At 37.6% G+C, this 20,439-nt stretch overlaps 2 protein-coding genes across 5 annotated transcripts in view; both read right to left on the bottom strand.

Annotated features, from left to right (window-relative positions):
• srpk1b (SRSF protein kinase 1b) overlaps positions 1-9,788 on the bottom strand; it is a 272,032-nt gene extending 262,244 nt beyond the window's left edge. Inside the window, exons 1-2 of one of the 3 annotated variants that reach the window (XM_077204384.1) lie at positions 9,705-9,788; positions 7,266-7,320 (exon numbers count right to left, since the gene is read on the bottom strand). In XM_077204384.1, coding sequence (XP_077060499.1) covers positions 7,266-7,320; positions 9,705-9,717 — 68 coding nt within the window. In that variant the 5' untranslated portion in view covers positions 9,718-9,788. Of the gene's footprint in view, positions 1-7,265; positions 7,321-9,574; positions 9,681-9,704 lie in introns of those variants that run through there. The other 2 variants (XM_077204385.1, XM_077204386.1) reach the window with 2 other exon arrangements.
• Positions 9,789-10,543: 755 nt separating this feature from the next.
• Positions 10,544-20,439, bottom strand: part of mapk14b (mitogen-activated protein kinase 14b) — a 38,520-nt gene continuing 28,624 nt past the window's right edge. The window contains exons 9-12 of one of the 2 annotated variants that reach the window (XM_077204390.1): positions 17,618-17,697; positions 13,909-13,987; positions 12,707-12,880; positions 10,544-12,607 (exon numbers count right to left, since the gene is read on the bottom strand). In XM_077204390.1, the coding sequence (XP_077060505.1) occupies positions 12,540-12,607; positions 12,707-12,880; positions 13,909-13,987; positions 17,618-17,697 (401 nt within the window). In that variant the 3' untranslated portion in view covers positions 10,544-12,539. Of the gene's footprint in view, positions 12,608-12,706; positions 12,881-13,908; positions 13,988-15,245; positions 15,326-17,617; positions 17,698-20,439 lie in introns of both variants that reach the window. The other variant, XM_077204391.1, reaches the window with a different exon arrangement.

Below are 20,439 nucleotides of genomic sequence, written 5' to 3'. Positions count from 1 at the left end.
CTTTGTTCTTTTGTATTTGTTTGTGCCATTGCTTGTAGTTTTGACTGTTTATTCTTATTTTGTTGCAGACTTTACTTGTTGTCTTTAATAATGTTATAAGAAATGTATTATATATTAGAATTTTTTCATTTACATTCCATGTAAAAAGTCTGGTGAGTAAAAAAAAAAGAAAAAGTACCATCTAATGGCGATTCAAGCTTCAGTGTGTCCGTAGAGGGTTGGTAACTTATGACAATTTGATGAATTTTAATTTTTGAACTATCCCTTAAAATCTATGACCAGGTTCAATGCTGTTCCCGGAGGGTCAACAACCTGCAGAGCGTAGCTCCAAACCTAATTAGACACACATCAACCAGTTAATCAAGGCCTTCAGGATCAGTTGAATGTTCCAGGCAGGTCTACTGGACTTATCTGAAGTTAAACTCTGCAGGAGGGTGGCCCTCCAAGAGCACAACACTGATTTTCTAAGATGTTCTGGTCCTCCCTTCAATTTTTTACCCATTTATTGTCTCCTGGACAAAACTATAAGTCTATACTATATGGATTCATGTCTGTTGTACACATGTGCAAGTCAATTTACACACCTTGGTTTAATACTTAAGGTTAGCAATTACTTAAAATCCCTGACCCTAAGCAAAAGTAAGAAAGGCCCACTAAGTACCCTGGCATCTTCAAAAACAGATATGACAAATCTCAAGACTTTATAGAATTGATCGTTGAAGTAACTCGAAACAGGAACCGCCCTGCTGCTAAAGAGGCCAGTGCAGCATCTGCATGGCACTCAACTCCCCAAAACTGTGACCTGATTTGGTTTCAAGCAGCCCATGCTGAGAGCCACATTCTCTGTCATCCGCAGTCTTCCAGACCCCCAATGCTGCAGTTGTGGAGGATACAGCTTACATAATGAGCATCCACACTGCTAAGCAAATCCCAGTGCAGTTGACTGCAGACAGAACTGTGATACCAGCCCTTTAAGTTTTTCAGCACTGCACCACAACTTGCGCACAGTGACAGACAGGGTGTATACACCTGGAGAGACAACTTCAAGGGGACAAAAGGCTGCAAAATACAAAAGTTACAAGATCAAAATACAAGATCTGTCACACCAACAAGGAGGATGTAACACCCATATTAGTCCTGCAAACCCGTCCCACTTCCTCGGTGCAAACATGTCACAAAAGACTAATCCAACCCGTACCTTGCCTGAGCACATCAGCTGTCTGATTAAAAATGAATCCAACATCAATAAGTCAGCAGTGCCACCTCAGCTTACACTCTTTGCTGTCCACACACACACATACAGTTGCACTCACTTGCACCTCAGACCGCTGGCTAGTTTCACCACAGCTGTGTTGAGCGAAAAGATCCAATCCAGGAGCCACATGGCAGAGGACAGCGTGGGGCAGGACGGTATTGTGTGAGCCAGAGTTAAACCACAGATGTGACTTTCTATCTCCCAGATTGTGCCTGCCTGCTCTCCGCTCGCTGGCCGCCTCAACACTACCGATCCGACTGGAAACAAGGCAGCACAAGAGGGAGGGCAAGAGAAACCGGAGCAGAGGAGGAGGGTGATAGATAAGTGAGTGAAAACTCACTCTCGCCAAACACGGTGTGGCATAAACGCAGCGCAGGAGGAGAGGGGACGCCGATGACAGATTTTGTAGAGGCTCATGAAGAAAAGTCATATACTCCGCCTCTCTCCTGCAGAAGGGCCTGACCGAAGGATCTGTCCATCTGACATATTACGTTTTTTGATATATCTTTGGTATTTCAAGGACACAAGCAGACCCCAGAGGGCATGTTCCCTTCTACTCGTGCTTCACCTGAGCATTCAGTTGATGAAAGTGTGTGTGTGTGTGTGTGTGTGTGTGTGTGTGTGTGTGTGTGTGTGTGTGTGTGTGTGTGTGTGAGAGAATAAAACGCATCAGGCTTGATGGCTGTCACAAAGCACTGTTATGTAACAGCTCTCTTCAAGGCAGCCAAGCGGTCGTCCAGTATTTAACAGAGGAACACACACACACACACACACACACACACACACACACACACACACACAGTATTTCTTTCCGTTTGCATGATCATCATCTGGCCCCAGAATTTTAGAATGTATTTTTGTTACTCCTCTCCATTACGTTTGGTTCTCTGATTCTTAAGCGTTTTAGCATTATTTTTATTATTTTACTTGTTTTAAGAGACAAGATATTGTGACTTTTTTTTTTTGAGACAGACAGGGAAGAGGTGACAGGAAAAAATGGGCATGAGTAGAGAGAACGGGATCCACATATGTAGAAGGCCAGACTCAAACCTGGTCACCCATATGAGCACCAACTGGAGCATATTATGTAGCCACAAGACCATGGCTCATACAAGACCAAGACTCCATCACATTCTTACATGTAATACAATACAATCATCGAGCACAGACACACAGATGAACACTGACTGGGTTGAAGTTGGACACAATGGAGAGACTCTAAGGCCAGACTTGTTTGGAGCGTTGGTTTTGGAACCTGGTGCGTTTTCTGCCTTTATTTGGTTCTTTCATGTATTTTATGAACAGAGCAATTGTGCTCAGATCCGCACTAAAAAACGGTGAGGAAAGCAATCTGACCCAACGTAACAGGCTGTATCACAATGTATAATGAGTCATTCTGTACGTTGCATGAAAAGCAGCAGTGCTTTTCTGCTGACGCCTCTCAAAATAAATCGTGGGGTAACCTGGAGCAAAGACAACGTGAAATGCCTACCTCATGCCACCCTGTTTAAATACCCGTTGCCCAGTCTGCTGTTGCTTGTTTGCGCACTCACTATTGGCACTGTTTTGTTGGTATTACTGTTATTAGAGTCATTGTATACTGTGTGTTTAATATTTGCCTGAAACGTTGTTTGTTAGTATTGTGGTTTTAAGGGTATAGTTGCATTTGTTCTGTTCTGTCTCCTCAAGTCATCACGTTGTGCAGTGGCGTGCACAGACCTCCTCAGGGGCAGGGGCCGAAGGACCAAAAAGCGCAAAAAAAAAAAAAAACTGTTTTGATGTTGTTTTGTTTTTTAATCCTTTATTTCCTTGGCATTCTATGAAAAGATGTTGATGCAATTAGAATGCATAACACATCAAACGAAAATAGGGAAATTATTATAATATTACTAAATATTATTTAGAACACAACTTTTATGAATTTTGAAGCGTATGAACAACCCCACGGTTGCATGACTTCAACGTCACCATCACTAAGCTTCCGGCAACTCTTTCAGGGTATGTTTACATGACAACAATGTAGGCTACTAACAACAGAAGTTTTCGCAAACAGACAAAAACATAAAAATGTTTAAAAAATCCCCTTTCACAAGGATTTGAGAAAATGACTAAAATGACCAGTAGTTGGCGATGTCACTTTGTGAAGAAACACTACACGCTAGGGGTGGGCGATATAGCCTCAAAATTATATCACGATATTTCAAGAATATTTGCGATAATGATATTTCTAACGATATAGACTTTTTTGTTGTTGAAAATTTTCTTATTATGTTTATCTCGCCTAAATGTTTGCTCACTCATTGCGTTTTTACAATGTGGTAATTTTGTTGTTAAGAGTTTACACAACACAAGGAAGCTTGATTTCAATCTTTGAATTAAATGTTAAATGTGTGTATTCAGAAATACTACAGAAACATAATAAAGTAATCAAATGTAAAATAACACATAGTCTTTTAGTTCTGTTTCCTGATTAAATTAAATACATAGGCTAATAATTCTCATTCATTACAATTAAAGCTATCTTTTGTTGTTTTGACGACAACATTAATGACATACGCATAGCCTATGGCTGCTGTCACTTTTACAGCTAGTGCACGGATCCATTGCTGTTTTCATTATACTGTCTGTCACACTGTCACATGTGTTTTATACATAACCGACTGTGTTTATGAGTATACTTACCAAGACCGGAAGTTTTACACAATTTTGCGTTTTTCCCCCCATTAAAGCGATATAATCCGCGAAAAATAACTTTAGTTTCTCGTGAGCTGTAGGCTACTCTATGTATGCACGCAGTGCAACTCTCTCAGAGAGTGCGCGAGTAGCTTACTGGATAGTTTAAAACCGCTTGAATGTTTAAACTGATAAGAATTAAGAAGACTTGAAAATTATAAACTTGAGTTACGATGCACTGATGGCCCGATTGTGGAAGAGACCATTCAGTCATGTCCCGACTCCTAAACGCGCGCGAGAGAAGACGCGCATCGCAGCCCCGCTGAACACTCAAGCTGTTTGTGAAATTGCTAAATCATCATCGGAGGCTGATAGGCTGCTCTCGCGCTCAGACAGGTGTTGTTGTTGTGTGTGCTAGGGAACTTAAATGCGCCATACGTCATTGCGTTGCTATATTATTGATATCGCGATATGACACTTTTTTATCATGTAAAAATGTATACCGGTATTATCGCGGACGGTATGATATGGCATATCCCTACTACACGCGTTAAGACTGAACACGTAATGACTGATTGTCACCGTTTCCACAATCGTGCACTTTGAAACCCGTTTTCATAAGTTTGCATTTTCAGGGCCCCAAAATGCCATTGTCATGTAAATGAACGGGCAAAACGTTTTAGTTGAAAACGGTGTCATGTAAACGGCCCTCAGTCTTTGTTTAAAAACATTTTCCCTGAAAGTTAAAGTTAGAAAAGTTTTCAAGAGCACGATTATAAACACAACGAGGCTGTGAAAACCAGTTATTGAGTAGATGAGTTTACCAGTTCGGCTAATGGCATTTAATGTCCACGACAACCTCTGTAGCCAATTGAAAGCTTTAAAAAAATCACAAGAGAGTATTACTGATGTATTTTATAAGAAAAGTGAAAATATCTTGAGCTTGTGCTCGCGGCAGCTCGCCACAGACCTAATTTCAAGCATTTAACCAAAAACCCATTCAAAAAACCCGTTGCCTTCAAGACAGTAGAACCAAAAGTGCTAAAATGCTAACTCTTCTGTTTCTGGGTTTTAGCCAACGAAATTTTGCATCCCTGCCCCACTCTATAGATTTTAGTGAATATCCTCAACAAGATTCTCTACAAATTGTTGCATCATCATGTACTTTACCAAACAAAACAGTGAGAATCAAGAAGGCAATTATGAGGAATTCACGTTTAGTTTAGTTGATGTTGTAAATTTTATGTATGTATTATATACATAGTGTTAGCCATCATGAAATCAGTACCACTTTACAATACGGTTTCATTAGTTAAATTTGTTAACATGAACTGCACTTCTACAGCATTTGTTAATCTTAGTTAATATTAATTTCAGCATTTACTAAAACATTATTAAAATTAAAAGTTGTATGTGTTAACATTAGTTAATGCACTGACTGTGACATAAAATGAACAAACAATTAACAGGTGTATTAACTACGATTAACCATGATGAGCAACACATTTGTTAGTGTAATTGTTAGTTCATGTTAGTTAATACATGAATAAGAAACAAATGAGCCTTATTGTAAAGTGTTACTATGAAATCAAAGATATAAATTCCTCACAATTTAGAATTGGATATGGACTTAAGATTTAATTTCACTAGATGTATTTCCCCACGCTAATAACACTTGCCTTGGATAAAAACGAATGACATTGTTAGACTCGGCAGTTATGCGGCTGAAATCGAGTTTTTATTTTAGTTAAGCATTACTCGCCTGCTGCCGCAACTTTTACAGTAGCAAGGTAGGATCAATGTAACTTTTCCATATTAGCTTAACGTTACCTGCTGCTCCAGTCGTTTGAAGGCTCGCGGCGAACTGCTGCGTACGACGCGCTGCACAGGAAACTATTTTTTTGTATTATTACTGTAAGTGGGAATAGTGTATCAGTGTACTGTTATTTATTATACTATTTATAATTATTATTATTATTATTTACAATTATCAGAGAGGGGCACAATACATTTTGAGACCAAAGGGGCTTGAGCCCCCCCGGCCCCCCTCCTGTGCACGCCACTGACGTTGTGTGTGAGTGTGTGTGTGTGTGTGTGTGTGTGTGAGTGTGTGTGTGTGTGTGAGTGTGTGTGTGTGTGTGTGTGTGTGTGTGTGTGAGGCTGGGAAGGAGGAAGCAGGTAAGTAAGTCATGCCACATACATTGTGCACCACATAGGAATTCCTGTTGTATTAGAGACTAGTTTTAGGAGAGAGTGTTTTGATTATCTGGTTAATCAGCATAGTTTAGTTAGGGCGTTTTTAAACTGAATCAAATTATTTTTACATTTTATTTTTTTGATAGTTATTTTAGCTGATATAACCTAGTTAGCTGTGTTTTGCTTTATTTATTTATTTTATTCGGCACCTCTCATGCTCGCCTTCCCACCTTGTTATTGTATTATTATATTATTATGTGTTCCTTTGTAAATATTGTAAATATTAATTTCTTTTCAACTTTTTGCATGGAGTTTCACCTATATCCTTTTATTTTATTGCGCTACCCTCTTTTGTGTTACACACACTCTTCTGTTAATGTTATACTCCCATTTACCCCTAGACAGATATCCAATAACATCGAAGGCACGTTACAATTATTCAATTCCTGTATTCTTACTGCTCGTTTCTTTTTAATATTGTATTTGTTCTACTGTTTGTTATTTGCATCTCTGTTACTTTTAATAACAAAGATAAAATAACAAAAAACTATATTAGAATTATTATTATAGTAACTAACTATTATTAATAAAAGAACTGGAGCAAAACATGCATAGAGAATAATTTTATAATCAAATTGTTGCCGCTACAGTGATCCGTCACACCAAAGTCAAACTACATTAAATGCTTCGCATCGAATTATTTCGCATCAACAAAAAACAGCATGAGCTAAAGACTGATTCTTTGGATTTAAGACTCACTAATCTAAAATGAATAAATGATACTTTTAATTTATCAAAAAATTGACCTGTTAACCCTCGAATGGCTAATAGAGTTGTTGTTTCAGAAACTGGGGTGGGCACGATTTCCAAGATATTGAAATTCAACTCAAAAGCAGTTTATTCAGCACACAGAAGCATCTTCCCTATTGACTTCAAACAGAATGCCTTTGAAACTTTTGTTATTAACTTGATGCATTAAGCTTTTCTTTTGTTTTGTTTTTTGCTGACTTGGAGTGCACATTTTGAACCTCTTAATAAATGTAAATTCATTCATTATTATAACTTTCCATGAGCTTTCCATATAGTCTTTTCATGACTTTATATTGAGCAATATACCCAGTAGCAAACTCAATGTACTCACTTTTTGCAGGGTTTCTTGGTTTTGGTCCTTTTCTTCCTCGCCTGAAGTGCAAGTACTGTCAGAGAACAGAAGAATTAATTTCAGCACGCAAATGCTAATCTGTAAGCAAGCATGATAGTCTTCTATGTAACGTTATGTTACAGCTGAAATTAGCATCGTTCATGTTATGAGACCAGTATTAGGACATTATTTATATGCCGCCACAAAACCATTACCAAAACATGGTAGCCTAGTCATAGTTTTCAGGTTAGACATAGACATTCTAACGTTACTAACTATGAGTAACTTTACAAATAACGTTACATGTAAACTAACTCTCATTAATTCGCAACTAAAGTTACTCCAATTATTACTACAATGGTAGTTTATGGTTCGGGTTAGTATAATAAGCAGACATACTTGCAAAGTGACTTAGCCTAGTAGTTTTAAGTAAAACGTGGACCATTCAAAAATAAAGTGTTAAGGCCCGTTCACACCAAGCACGATAACTATAAAGATAACGATAAAGATAACTATATATGCGTCCACACCAACGACCGATAACGGTCTTATTATTCTAAGCACACGCGCGCCCGCGCTGCGGTTTCAAAGTAGCGAAAATGGATGACCTAGTGCTGCTTTACGTTACAAAAAAATATAAAGAAAAACAGGCGCTTTTGGGTACACGATATCCTTAAAAGACGAGAGGAGTTGGGAGAATCCGAATTTTATTATAATTGTTGTTTACAACATGTCATTGAATATGTTTTTGCTGTTCTTATTGCCTTTACACGTACAGCAGATGTCCTCAGCGAATCTAGCAAGTCTAGTGTAATCATTCTAATCTAACAGTGAATTTAGCTGACGAAGTCAATGATGGGATTGATGGGATAAAAACATCGCCTAGTCAACACCTTTATGTATACAACGCCTTTTTCACTGCAACTTCAGCGATGTTGTCAAAACTAGCGCTGGATAGCCTACCTGAGGTAATTTTGTTACACTATGCTAAACTGCATAATAACTCATCGTTAATACTTCTCACCATTTATTCCCAGGATACGACCGATTGTTTTCCATATATCCATCTTTTTTAACGTATCCTTGAAAAGGGGGTTTGACTTGTCCAGACACCAGACACACGTCAGCATCGTCACTGAACGCGGATCCACAACAGAACCGGAAGACAATACAATGCTGAATAAAATCCTAGTTTTTGTTGTTTTTGGACCAAAATGTATTTCCGATGCTTCAAAACATTCTAACTAACCCACTGATGTCACATGGACTACTTTGATGATGTCTTTATTTCCTTTCTGGACAAGGACAGTATACCGTTCATACATTTTCAATGGAGGGACAGAAAGCTCTCGGACTAAATCTAAAATATCTTAAACTGTGTTCTGAAGATGAACGGAGGACTTACCGACATGAGGGTGAGTCATTAATGACATCATTTTCATTTTTGGGTGAACTAACCCTTTAAATTAGAATGGATTCTGATTGGCTGTCAGTGTTTTATCGTTCGACAGCTGAAAAAAAATCGTTCTGAAAGTGATCCCAACGATATCGTTCCTCATATCTTTATCGTTATAGTTGTGGTGTGAACTATGTTATTCTTTAATATGGAGAACGATTTTTAGAATTATATCTTTATAGTTATCGTGCTTGGTGTGAACGGGCCTTTAACGTAACGTTACCTAGTTTTCAGGATAACACACTACAGATAATACAGTGGTGATTTCATTTGAACCCAAACTGTCATCAACAATATACACAGTAACTTATATGAAACAAAACGACGGAAAAATATTTGAAAAGCTTATTATATTGTTCCCATATTCTCTAATATTTTATTACAGTTTAACAATAGTCAAAGATTTGGCGGTAACCACGATCAGTAAAATATTTTAATTGATTAATTTGTAAGTTTTGGCGGCTTTATCAGTTTGTGCTGTTAGCATTTTGACGACACCAACAACATCAAACATACCGTTTTCGATAACCACAGCACTGATTTACTTTCATTCAAATTAACATATTTACGATAAACATATCTTCTTTTTTTCAAACGAGCCAAAACAATAGAAAGTTCAGCTAGCAGAAGCTCACACGAACGAGGCTACAAGATTATATCAACAACAAACAGCAACTACAATCAGAACCGCGCAACAGATATCCATAAATAAGCAACAAATGTCTAGATGTTCCTGATATTCCGTGTAATATGAGCAGATGTTGATGTACGTTAAAGCTGGAGTACTGTTTTTATAACTTATTAGCAGCAGCTAAACACACATGGGCTTTGTCTCTGTCAAACACACTAGCACCTCTCATAGCGCGCCTGTTCACAACACGGATGTGATTCAGGCTGGGTGCGATGTTTATATATATATTTATATGTGTGCTGTTGATACAAACTATTTTGGAGGACAGTAAATAAGTCGTTTTGATGCTCACCTTTCCTTTCCATGCTGCACCGGCGGCTAAGAGCTCAGATTCACGCGCATGTAACGGTTCGCGCATGCGCACAAAACTTGCCAAACAACAGAAGTACAGTATCATCACACCCACATGTACACACGACACGAGTCGCGCGCATACAGAAGATGCCACAAGTTTTGGAGTCAAAAAGTCGAGTTAGGTTTGTAATAGCTGTTGGGTAAACAAGGGACCATTTAAACCACACTAGTAGTATACATTCAGTCAACAATATAAAATATATATTACATCAGCAGAAAAGGTATTACATAGTCAATAATACAATAGTTTTAAAAACAGATATGTTGTGGTAGATGTATAAGAATTGCATCACTCAGACAAATAACATTAATCTCAAATCAGCATCAGTGCAGTTTGCTATTGTGACAACTTGCCCCATATGCATGCGGTGCTATTGGGGCACGTTGTCACACACGTGGTCAGGTAATTGCATTTCTTTTTTCTACTCAGGGCTACAATAGCGAGAAAATGCTCCAGGACTTTAAACACGTATTGTATTCTGCATGCATTTTACTCTCATCACCTTATCTGACTAATTTCTTTGAGTTTACCTTTGGTGTCACGAGAGGTTAAAAAATGTCTTATAATTGCAATGGTTTGTGGTAATCTTCAATACATATTTTTATGTAACTGTATTCCACATCTTGTACTACGAGAAATTACCACTTGGTGACAGTCTTTTCAAAGAACAGTTTGTACTGATGCAACTCTACATTTATTCCTCTTTAAAATTGGGTGTATAAATATTGTTTTAAAATATAAAACTGTTATGTGCAAAAGAAATACCAAAGAATGAGTGTTGTGAAAAATAATTGCCTTTATTTCTGTATAGCAGTGGTTGTTCACAGGCCACATAACTTATGGGTGACTAAAGAAAAACTTGTTAAATGCACAAAAAAGTGATACAATGATCTCTTTTCCATGTGAAATGGTTCCATGCGACAAACTGAAATATTTTGCTGCTCGATGCACCACTGATTGACACGTTTAGTGATTCTCCACTCCTCAGAAAACTGTCAAATGCGCATAAATACACACCCCTCACATATAACAATACATGCTCAACACAGAAAATATTGCTGAATAAAATTAAGTGATAATATACAGTGAAAAAGAAAACAATAACAAAATAATCTTAAACAACGGATACAATAAGTTAGATGCCGGCTGCGCTTGAGAAAACACATTCGTGATCTTCTAGTCTGGGCTGTTAAATCAAGATCAGTGGAATAGCAGAGTATTGGCTCAGGTTCTTTCATTTTTGCAAACATGAACTTCCAGGCTATGTCTTTCCCAGGGCAAACAATAATAAAGGGGAATCATTTTATTGTGGGCCGTAATGCAACCGTCTCTCGCTCGTAGAGTTGTTCTGTTGACATACACTTACTGTTAAAAACCTAATCCCCTTTTCTCTTAATTTACATAAATAATAAATGAAGGAAAATGGCCGGGAGAGAAACTACGCTCTAGTCTAGCTAGAGGATCAGCTGCCATTTAACACGGAGTTATCTCTGGGAAAAAGCAGGCAGATAAAAAGGATGGATCGCACAAAAGCAGTCAAAAACATGTCCAAATCACATTTAACCCAAAAATAAAATAAAACACATTTTTATATATATATAAAAAGGAAGCTTATCTTTAAAACCTTTTGCATTTTGACATGACTTACATGATTTAAAAAAAAAAAAAAATCCATTATTCTCAATGCCGAGTCTCATTACCGCAACACAGTATCAGAGGATTTTTTTTATTTAAAATTGAAATCTGTATTAAATAAAAACAAATATTATCATGATGGACAAAATAATGTACCATTGAAATAATAAATTAATTTTTATCCACTGCATTACAGCAATGAGATTTTGTTGCATTACGATAATGAGCACCCTGTCGTGAGGTAAAATGAATGAATCATTAATACATTTTAATAATATAATAACATTATTATTGGTTCTCAAAACAGCCGTTGTTTTCTTATATTGAACTTTTTTCTTCTGATTTGGGGTTTGTATATTCCAAAGAGGATTCATGAGATTTGCCCATAACATTGTAATGTATAAAATCGTGAGAATTTTCGCACTGAGCACCAATATCTAAATATTTTGCCATATATATTTCAGAACAAGCATGTCTTCTGTGTGTGTTGATATTTCATTACTGATCCTGCCATCTGTTATTGATGCAGTTGGCAGAAGAACACTGCGTCTGTTTACATTCTACACACAGCACTAAATAGTAATTACAATCTCTGTACGTGTTCGTATTCACCCTTTAGTTCGGTCACTTGCTATTTATAATGCAGGTCGCATTCTGCGATGTGTGCTTCGCTGCAAATACTAAAGAAAACTGTCGGTGCAAATTATTTCCATGTATATACAGCTGTGCCATTTTATTTACATATCTAAAACTTAGTATTCGGACAGTACAGATTTTTTCTGGCCTTTATTTATTGTGTAGGCTGCGTGCGGAGTTTGGAGGTAAACGTTTCACTTCCCCAGAGAAAGAATATTAAATGTTTAAGAGTTTAAAATGCTGATATGAATCTGTTTGTTTTTCATGAGAATGCACATTTTTCTCCATTTTTAAAAAAAGCTGTTCATTTTACTGGGGCACAGGGCACAAAACATTACATTCTCTGTGTCCCTTTGGAAAGTTTGCATGTTTTGTTTTCCCTCTTATTGTGACCGAGCGCTTATGAAGGCATGGATAAGAAGACGGGGAAGCCAGCACTTGATGATGGCAGGCACTTGAATGTCATTTTCCTGTACGGTTGAAGGTCCTCCGTGATTCTCCTCACGACTCCATCTCGTCTCCGTCGAACATTGGCGGTTCGAAGCTCACCACCGCCTCGTACGTGAGCCCTGTGGGCAAAGACACCGACTGTTGAAAGCACTAGCAACAAGAGGAAGCGCTACATCACGGAGAGGCCATTCAATAAAATGTGGAATGCGCAGCCTTACGTTTCCACTCTTCGATCTCCAGATCGCGACTCTCGAAGCTCTGGTCGTACGGGTCTGCCTCGGGCTCGTCGTCTGGGTCGTGATACTGGGAGAAGTACGGGTGCGCCAGAGAATCTGACGCAGTGATCCGTTTATCCGTGTCCAGAACCAGCATCTTCTCCAGCAGGTCCACAGCTGAAACACAAGATACAAGCAGCATTTATAATCACAGAAGGGTTTATGATTGCACGACATTAATATTGCTTCCATTAGAACCAATGTGGTCATTTAAAAATAATCTTTCCAAATGTTATATGTGTGAGTTTGTTTGAAGTATATTTTAAAGTTAATCCTAAATGCAGCATCAAAAGCATGTTAAGATGCGTTCATACCTAGAATGATAACTAGAAAGATAAATATAGCGATAACTGTATTAGCATTCACACCAGGAGACGACAACACAAGCACGCAGCAGTTTTTTGTCGTCTGATGCTTTCAATGCTCAAGCTCTTTAAAGCAGGATGGATTCTGATTGGCTGCCAAAGTTTTTATCGTTCTTCAGCTGGAAAAAAAAAAAGTTCTGAAAGGGATTCCATCTAAATATGATCGTGCATAAAATACCGTGCGAGATATTAATTGTGAAATTATAAAGACAACATGTGTCTAAAATACATGTTTTAGTTACACTTTATTTTAAGGTATCCGTGTTACAGTGTTCTACATTTAAGTGCTGAGTAATATTAATTAGCTACAAGTACTTACTACAGGGTTAGGATTAGGTGCATGTAATTATGTACATTTTATATTTGTGAGTACAAATGAACAGCATTATTTGAAATTGAAACTCATTGGTCACATTTGATTAATTTAATGCATCCTTGCTGAATAAAACTATTAGTATCCTTAAAAAAAATCTTATTCACCTCAAAGTTATAAGTGCATATTATTCAGAATATATTGACTTTATTTTTTATATTTCTAATAGTTACAAATTGGGTGGTCGGTAAAATAAAACAAATGTGATTGATGACTTTTGACTGAAAAGAATGGTAATGACTTTGTAAATGCGTTAATTACTCTTAACTGCACACATAGCCATGAAAATACATTTCTCGAGTCATGTGGGCCGGTTGTGAAAGATGTCTGGATTTCAGCCGAATGAGTTTCAGTGGAACAGGGGTTTTCATCAGGACATGGGTTGTGTAAAAAGGCAGAATTGTTACCTAATGGATTTGCACCAATAAACACATCTGCAAAGCTCCTTTTGGGCATGTAAGGAAGAGAATTGATGTAGTTCCTTGCCTGTTGATTAAAACATAACATTAAAAGGATTACACAGAATTATTAAGGAGTCAAAATAAGGACAAAATTGCGGGCGAAGTGAAGCAAACAAAGATGGCTAAGAAAAAAGCATGACAGCAGTAGAACGCTGCGGGGATGACGTCTTTTTGAAGGCTAAAACCCGGAAACAAGTTAGCATTTTAACTAGTCCAGTCCCTTTGACCCGAAGTCAATGAGTTTTTGGTTAAATGCATGAAATAAGGTCTGTGGTGAACTAGATCAAAGATATTTTCATGTTTTATTCTACAACATAAACACATCACTAAAACCCCGCTTGGGATTTTTTGAAAGCTAACTTGCTTTGGAAAAGGCGATTGTTAGTAACAAGTGTCTAAATGGGACTACAAAGTAGAGTAAAAGTTTGTCCACTTTTTAAACTATTATAACTTGAACTTTCAGGGAAAATAAAGAGTTGTCGGAAGCGTAGTGATGGTGCCGTTGAAGTCATGTGACTGTGGTGTAGTTCCTTTATAGCCTATGTTTAGCTTTTTACTTCTACTAATTGCATTCAAGTTGTGTTCATTTGTAAAGATTATCAAGGTAAACAAAACATGTAAGAATTATGAATTTTTGTTTTTGCAAAAATCCAATAGAAAAAAAACCTACCCTTTATTTGTGAGGGAACCGGGGGGGATGCGAACTTATGGGATGGCCTACAAAAATACATAATCACTGCAGCGCTCCATTGAGATTAAGAGTTATCTTAATATACAGTTCCTCAAAAATATTTGCACACTAAAAACACATAAAAGTGCAATGACAGTCAGATGTTTTTAAAGTGGGTCTAAATATTTTTCGGTGCCGTTTTCTGTTGTTCACAAACATAATATTTCGTTGAAATCTCGATCAGGACTTGGTGTTTTCCAGTGGACCTCAGACAATACAGACCAGCGCTACTGCATGTTAAACAAACACTGCGTCTATTGTTTACTACATAGAACATTCGACATTGTATGTTAGAGCTTAAGCGGTCTAAAACTCACTGCATGCCTGGGTTTAAAACGAGTGGCGGCATTCGCCTATTAGGTCAGGTATAAACCACAAGCAGGCAGTAGTTGGGAAAGGAGAAGGTTGGGAGTGGTTTGGAAAATTAAAAATGACCCAGGGCAAACAGAAAAGAGTCACATGGGGGAAACTGAGTCACTCATTCCAGAGCGGCCGGTCGGGAGGATTTTCTGCTGGTTTCACCGGTTCGGAGAGGGTCCGTGCGTGCGCTCACCTCGTGGCTCGGCATCCGGCTTATTAGAGAGGCCGGCGGGGTTCCCGTCAGTCGCATTATCTGCTGAAGCTGGTTTATATCTTGGGGAACCCAGGTCAAGGGGTGTACGGTTAAAATACACTCACAAATATGAGTGGACAAACAGGAGAACAGTGCAGCTGCTGCTATGTTTGGTTGCTTTACGTTGCGGCTCAATGCTGAGATCATTTAAGAAGGGAAAAACTGGAGATACATGCACTTGAAAAGCAAAATGACTACTAAAATCTAAATTTCTATATAATATTGTAGTATGTTATTGCATAAAATATTGCATTTATTATACAGGGTTTTCCGCACACTTTTTAAAGTAAAATTTAAGGCTTTTTAAGACCTTTTTAAGATTCGAAGAAATCAAAATGAATACTGTACATTAGGGGTGTGCAATATTGACAAAAAAGTTTTGTTGATGATAATTAGATGATATTTTACTGATTGTGTTTTTGTGCTGGTGCCATAGCTGGTTTAGGTCTGTTGTTGACAGCAGACTCACGAAGATATTCATATTTTTCATATTCTATGCAGTGGTCCGTACACAGCAGTGACAGAAATTAACATTTTTTATTAAGGGGTAATATTTGCCACCTTAAATTGATTTCCAAGGGAAATGTCACCTGTATATGGACATAGTAGATGTTTAGATGCATTGTAGATGTATGCATCACCTTTTATGTCAAATTCTAACATTCAAATTAAATTCTATTAGAATAATAACACAATACCACTGTTACCAGTCAAGTTACTTTGCAGTGCAGAGGAGACACAGAAGCGGCATCAGAACTGACATTAATATATTTACACTGCATTTACAATTGCATAAATAAAGCTATGAGATTGTTTTTTTGTTTTATTCAATATTTAAATATGAACTGATTTCTAATTTTAACGTTCAAATTAAAGGGTACTTTAAATGTGAAACTAAAACCACCAGTAGGTGTCGGACAAGTCTTAATAAGCGAGTTGAGGGAGTCATTCATTCAACCGATTTGTTCAAATGGCTGATTCATTCAGGAAAGAAGCAAGTGATCGTTCCTTGAATCATTAAATTTATTCGTTCAAAACGTGGATTTCAATCAAAAAAGCGACGTCAGCTCACAGTGCCCTCGTACATCGTTAAAACAATTACAATATCATAATAGACCTTTTTAAAAATAGCCAATAGCGTTTTGTTTATACCGCAGCTCGTCCAGAGACGTTGAGCTCAGTAAAGCCACATTTGAGAGCTTATGACAGACACAGTCTAATAGTCTAATCCCCTTAAGGAATCTATTAGACCTTGGGTTCTTAAAAGGCGCTATAAAAAATAAACATATTATTATTATTAGTTTGAAAAGTTTCATGGCTCTACTCGTCAGTGAGGTTTATAATGCCGAGTCAGTCTACTAGTTTTTCCTGCTAATCTCCTCCATATTGCTTTAAAATACAGCATTCTGTGTAGAATTCAAATGGGTCCTAAAAGGGTCCTGTGCTATCGTGTATCTAGGACCGGAGCTGTGGCGGTTCACGTGACAATGGAAAGCATATTTACACTGTCTGAATCATTCCCTATCCCCTATATAGGGCACTATGTGCCATGCACCATGTAGAAAATAATAAATGCGTGAACTAATCACTAATTTCAGCTGCAGCGTCTATTTATAATGTAGGACTTCAGATTCTAGAGAGCATTCGATTGGACGGAAAATCTGATGAGAAGCTGAAGGGCAGAGTGATGTCATCAAAATCGTTGATCCATACTGGCGGAAGTGAGAGACTGTACGTTTTGAATGCTTATATCTTCTAAATGCGAATTTTGTCTGTTTCGGAGCACATTAGCTTATAGAACTCTTAAGGCTAACATATTCATACTAAAACCCCAAAAACTTACTAAATTTAGATACATTTTTCCAAAAACAATACCTATTATCTTATGTCATTTTGCTTTCCAAGTAACTGTATCATGATTAAAGAATGTTTAGACATCTGTACTGGAAAACAAGAGAAAAAACTGAGTAAGATTTTTTTTTTTTGCAGTGCATGCACCCCATGTTAATCAATCCAGGGTTAAGAAAGACACAGGAAATACAACAGGAAGTGCAGGACGCAGGAGAGAAAGCCATTTGTACACACTCGTAATCATGGGTTGATTTTGCAAACTCATCTGCCAGCTGTCTGACTACTACTGACTATTTTAAGCTGATTGCATAACTAGTAGTTCATGCCAGTGAAAAAGAAAGGGAAAATATGATGCGACATGCATGAAGTGTGATCGGGGTGAGTGAAGAAAGCAGAACAGATCGTCAGGCCGTCATTGCGACACAGAGGGAGTCAAACTCAGGCAGAACAGAAAAACTCACAGACTCCGAAGAGACTTTCATCAAGAACTCTGGCCCTGGGGTCCCGACGAGCATCATGATAAGCTTCAACTGATCAATATCTTTAAGAGCAAAATAAAGGAAAATGCAGGGAATGGGGTGACTATGAAAGCAGGGACTGGGGGGGGGGGGGGGGGTGACAAAATTATTTTTTAAACTAAAGAATAAAAACAGCACAGGAAAATGGGATAAAGCTAGAAATAAAACTGAGCAATGATTGGTTCAAAGCCAACATGCATTCTGCAATAATTATGTATGAAGCTTACAATACTTCTCAGATTCTTCAAATGCTTCATCGAGCGAGTTAGCATAGCAGAACTAAGCTAGCACACTTACCTGACTGAATTAGTGTTGGGGTAACACATTACAAGTAATGCGAGTTATGTAATCAGATTACTTTTTTCAATTAACTAAAGCAATGCATTACTCCGAAATTTTGTTGTAAATTTAAAAGTTACTTTTTCAAACAAGTAACGCAAGTTACTTTGTTTTTTCCGATTTCCTGGCTCACGCCTCTCCTGTCGCGGTGTTCAGAGAGAAATAGAGATGTAGCCCAGAGGCATTGTGTGCGCTGTGTGTAAACATGATGGTTTAAATGTGAACATACATTTACTCATCCCACTTGGACAAAAACAGATACAGTATTATTAAAAACAGTGAAATGCAAATTCAGAATATTACGCAAACCTGCACGTTAAATAACCTAAAAATACTGATCCAATTTGACCATACAAATAACCAAATATGACTTTAGTTTAACATAACATCTGTTTCTTTTTTAATTTTTACTGCTAAAGAAAGGGTGTTGAATTTCCATTCCCTGTGTCGTATTCTCCTGCGATCCGGAAAGACAGAGAACATCTGAAAGGTTTGAGCTGCGCCCTCTACTGTACACACGTGAATTTGCATTTCCTTCATCCTGAAAGCTTATTCATTTCACTTTTGGCGTGAAACGCACTTTACATTTGTTAAAAACAGAACTTCTGTTTTTTTGTTATTAAAAAACAGAGAGGCAAGCCCAGAAAAAGTTACGCAAAAGTAACAATGCATTACATTCCATAAAAAGTAACGCAATTAGTTACTTTTTAGGGTGTAACGGAATATTGTAACGCATTCCTTTTAAAAGTAACTTTCCCCAACACTGCTGAATTACACTTGCATGAAGCTGCACACAAAATAGGAGTTACGCAACAGCATGACAGGCTTTATGCTTTGTGATGGGATGCAATGACCTTGAATGTACAACAAAATCAAAGCCGTCTAAAGCACCATTAAAGGGTTAGTTCACCCAAAAATGGAAATTCTGTCAGTATTTACTCTCCCTCATGTTGTTCAACCCCGTAAGACCTTCGTTCATCTTCGGGACACGAATTAAGATATTTTTGATGAAATCTGAGAGCTGGATCACTCCTTCATAGGCTTCTTCAGGGATTGAACATGCCGGCCTCGAAAAGTTATTAAAGACATCGTTAAAATAGTCCAAGTGACTACAGTGACTCAATCTTAAGTTTATCAAACGACAAGAATACTTTTTGTGCGCAAAAGAATAAATAAATAACTTTATTTCAACTATTCATTTCCTTCTCTGTGGGCCTCGAGTCAGTTCACTATTGTAACAGCGTAAGCTTCTGTGTTGTACGTCAAATGCATCACACACATGACCAGCGTCGGCCAATAGTGAGCCTACGTGTGACGTAGCTCTACGCTATCACACTACGCTAACTGACTCGAGGCCCAGAGAGAAGGAAATGAATAGTTGAAATAAAGTCGTTATTTTTGGGTTTTTTGCGCACAAAAAGTATTCTCGTCGCTTGATAAACTTAAGATTGAGTCACTGTAGTCACTTGGACTATTTTAACGATGTTTTTAATGACTTTTCGGGGAACAAGTTTCAATCCCTGAAGAAGGCTATGGAGGAGTGATCCAACTCTCAGATTTAATCAAAAATATCTTAATTCGTGTCCCGAAGATGAACGAAGGTCTTACGGGGTTGAACAACATGAGGGAGAGTAATTACTGACTGAATTTTCATTTTTGGGTGAACTATCCCTTTAAGGAGATCACCGCGGTAAATGACCCTACGCATGACACAGCCTGCGTTTACATGCACATCCTTTTCTAATTAAGCTCCATATTCTAATTAACAGTGGTGGACAGTAGCAAAGTATTTTTACTTTGTTACAGTACTAAAGTAAATTTTTCAAGTTTGTGTACTTTTTGTATTTTTATTTTGGGAAACTTTTACTTGACTATATTCCAAAGCATAATAATGTATTTTTTACTCCACGTGTTTTTCATAAAAACAAGTCGTTCCTCATTATTTTGAGCTGAAGAAGTCCTCACCTGCTCAAGAGACGCGATAGTGAAGTCCGTAAACGAACTGATTCTTTTTAATGAACCTGAATCGGCACGCAAATCACACTGAACGACTGTCAACAACTCACTGATTCAGTCAGAGTGAGTCTTCAGTTAACGATTCACTGAATTCACAATTCTGACTCAAAATGAGCCAAGAACCGGGAGATCCTCAGAGCTCGAGTGAACTCGCGGCTGACGGCGTGACAATTTATTAATGCAGAATTTAAGGATTTATTTTCGTAAATGAACTTTATATTTAGAATATTTGACTGTTTGTTAAATAAATCTGCTGTTAAAGGGTAAGCTGTTTATGGCCACTGCATAATGCTTGAGTGTGGACATGTCCACATTTGTGGTTAGTTTTAGGTAGGCCTAAAAACTAAACATTTATATTGCATGTTATTTGTCAACATATATTTACATACATTTTGTTATTTTCCCACCTG

The sequence above is a fragment of the Siphateles boraxobius genome, unplaced genomic scaffold (genome assembly GCF_051911475.1).
Source record: "Siphateles boraxobius isolate OS27281-9 unplaced genomic scaffold, OSU_SipBor_1 5, whole genome shotgun sequence".
NCBI lineage: Eukaryota > Metazoa > Chordata > Actinopteri > Cypriniformes > Leuciscidae > Siphateles > Siphateles boraxobius.
The sequence above is the reverse complement of the archived record's forward strand: the minus strand, read 5'-3'. Positions and strand labels throughout refer to the sequence as shown.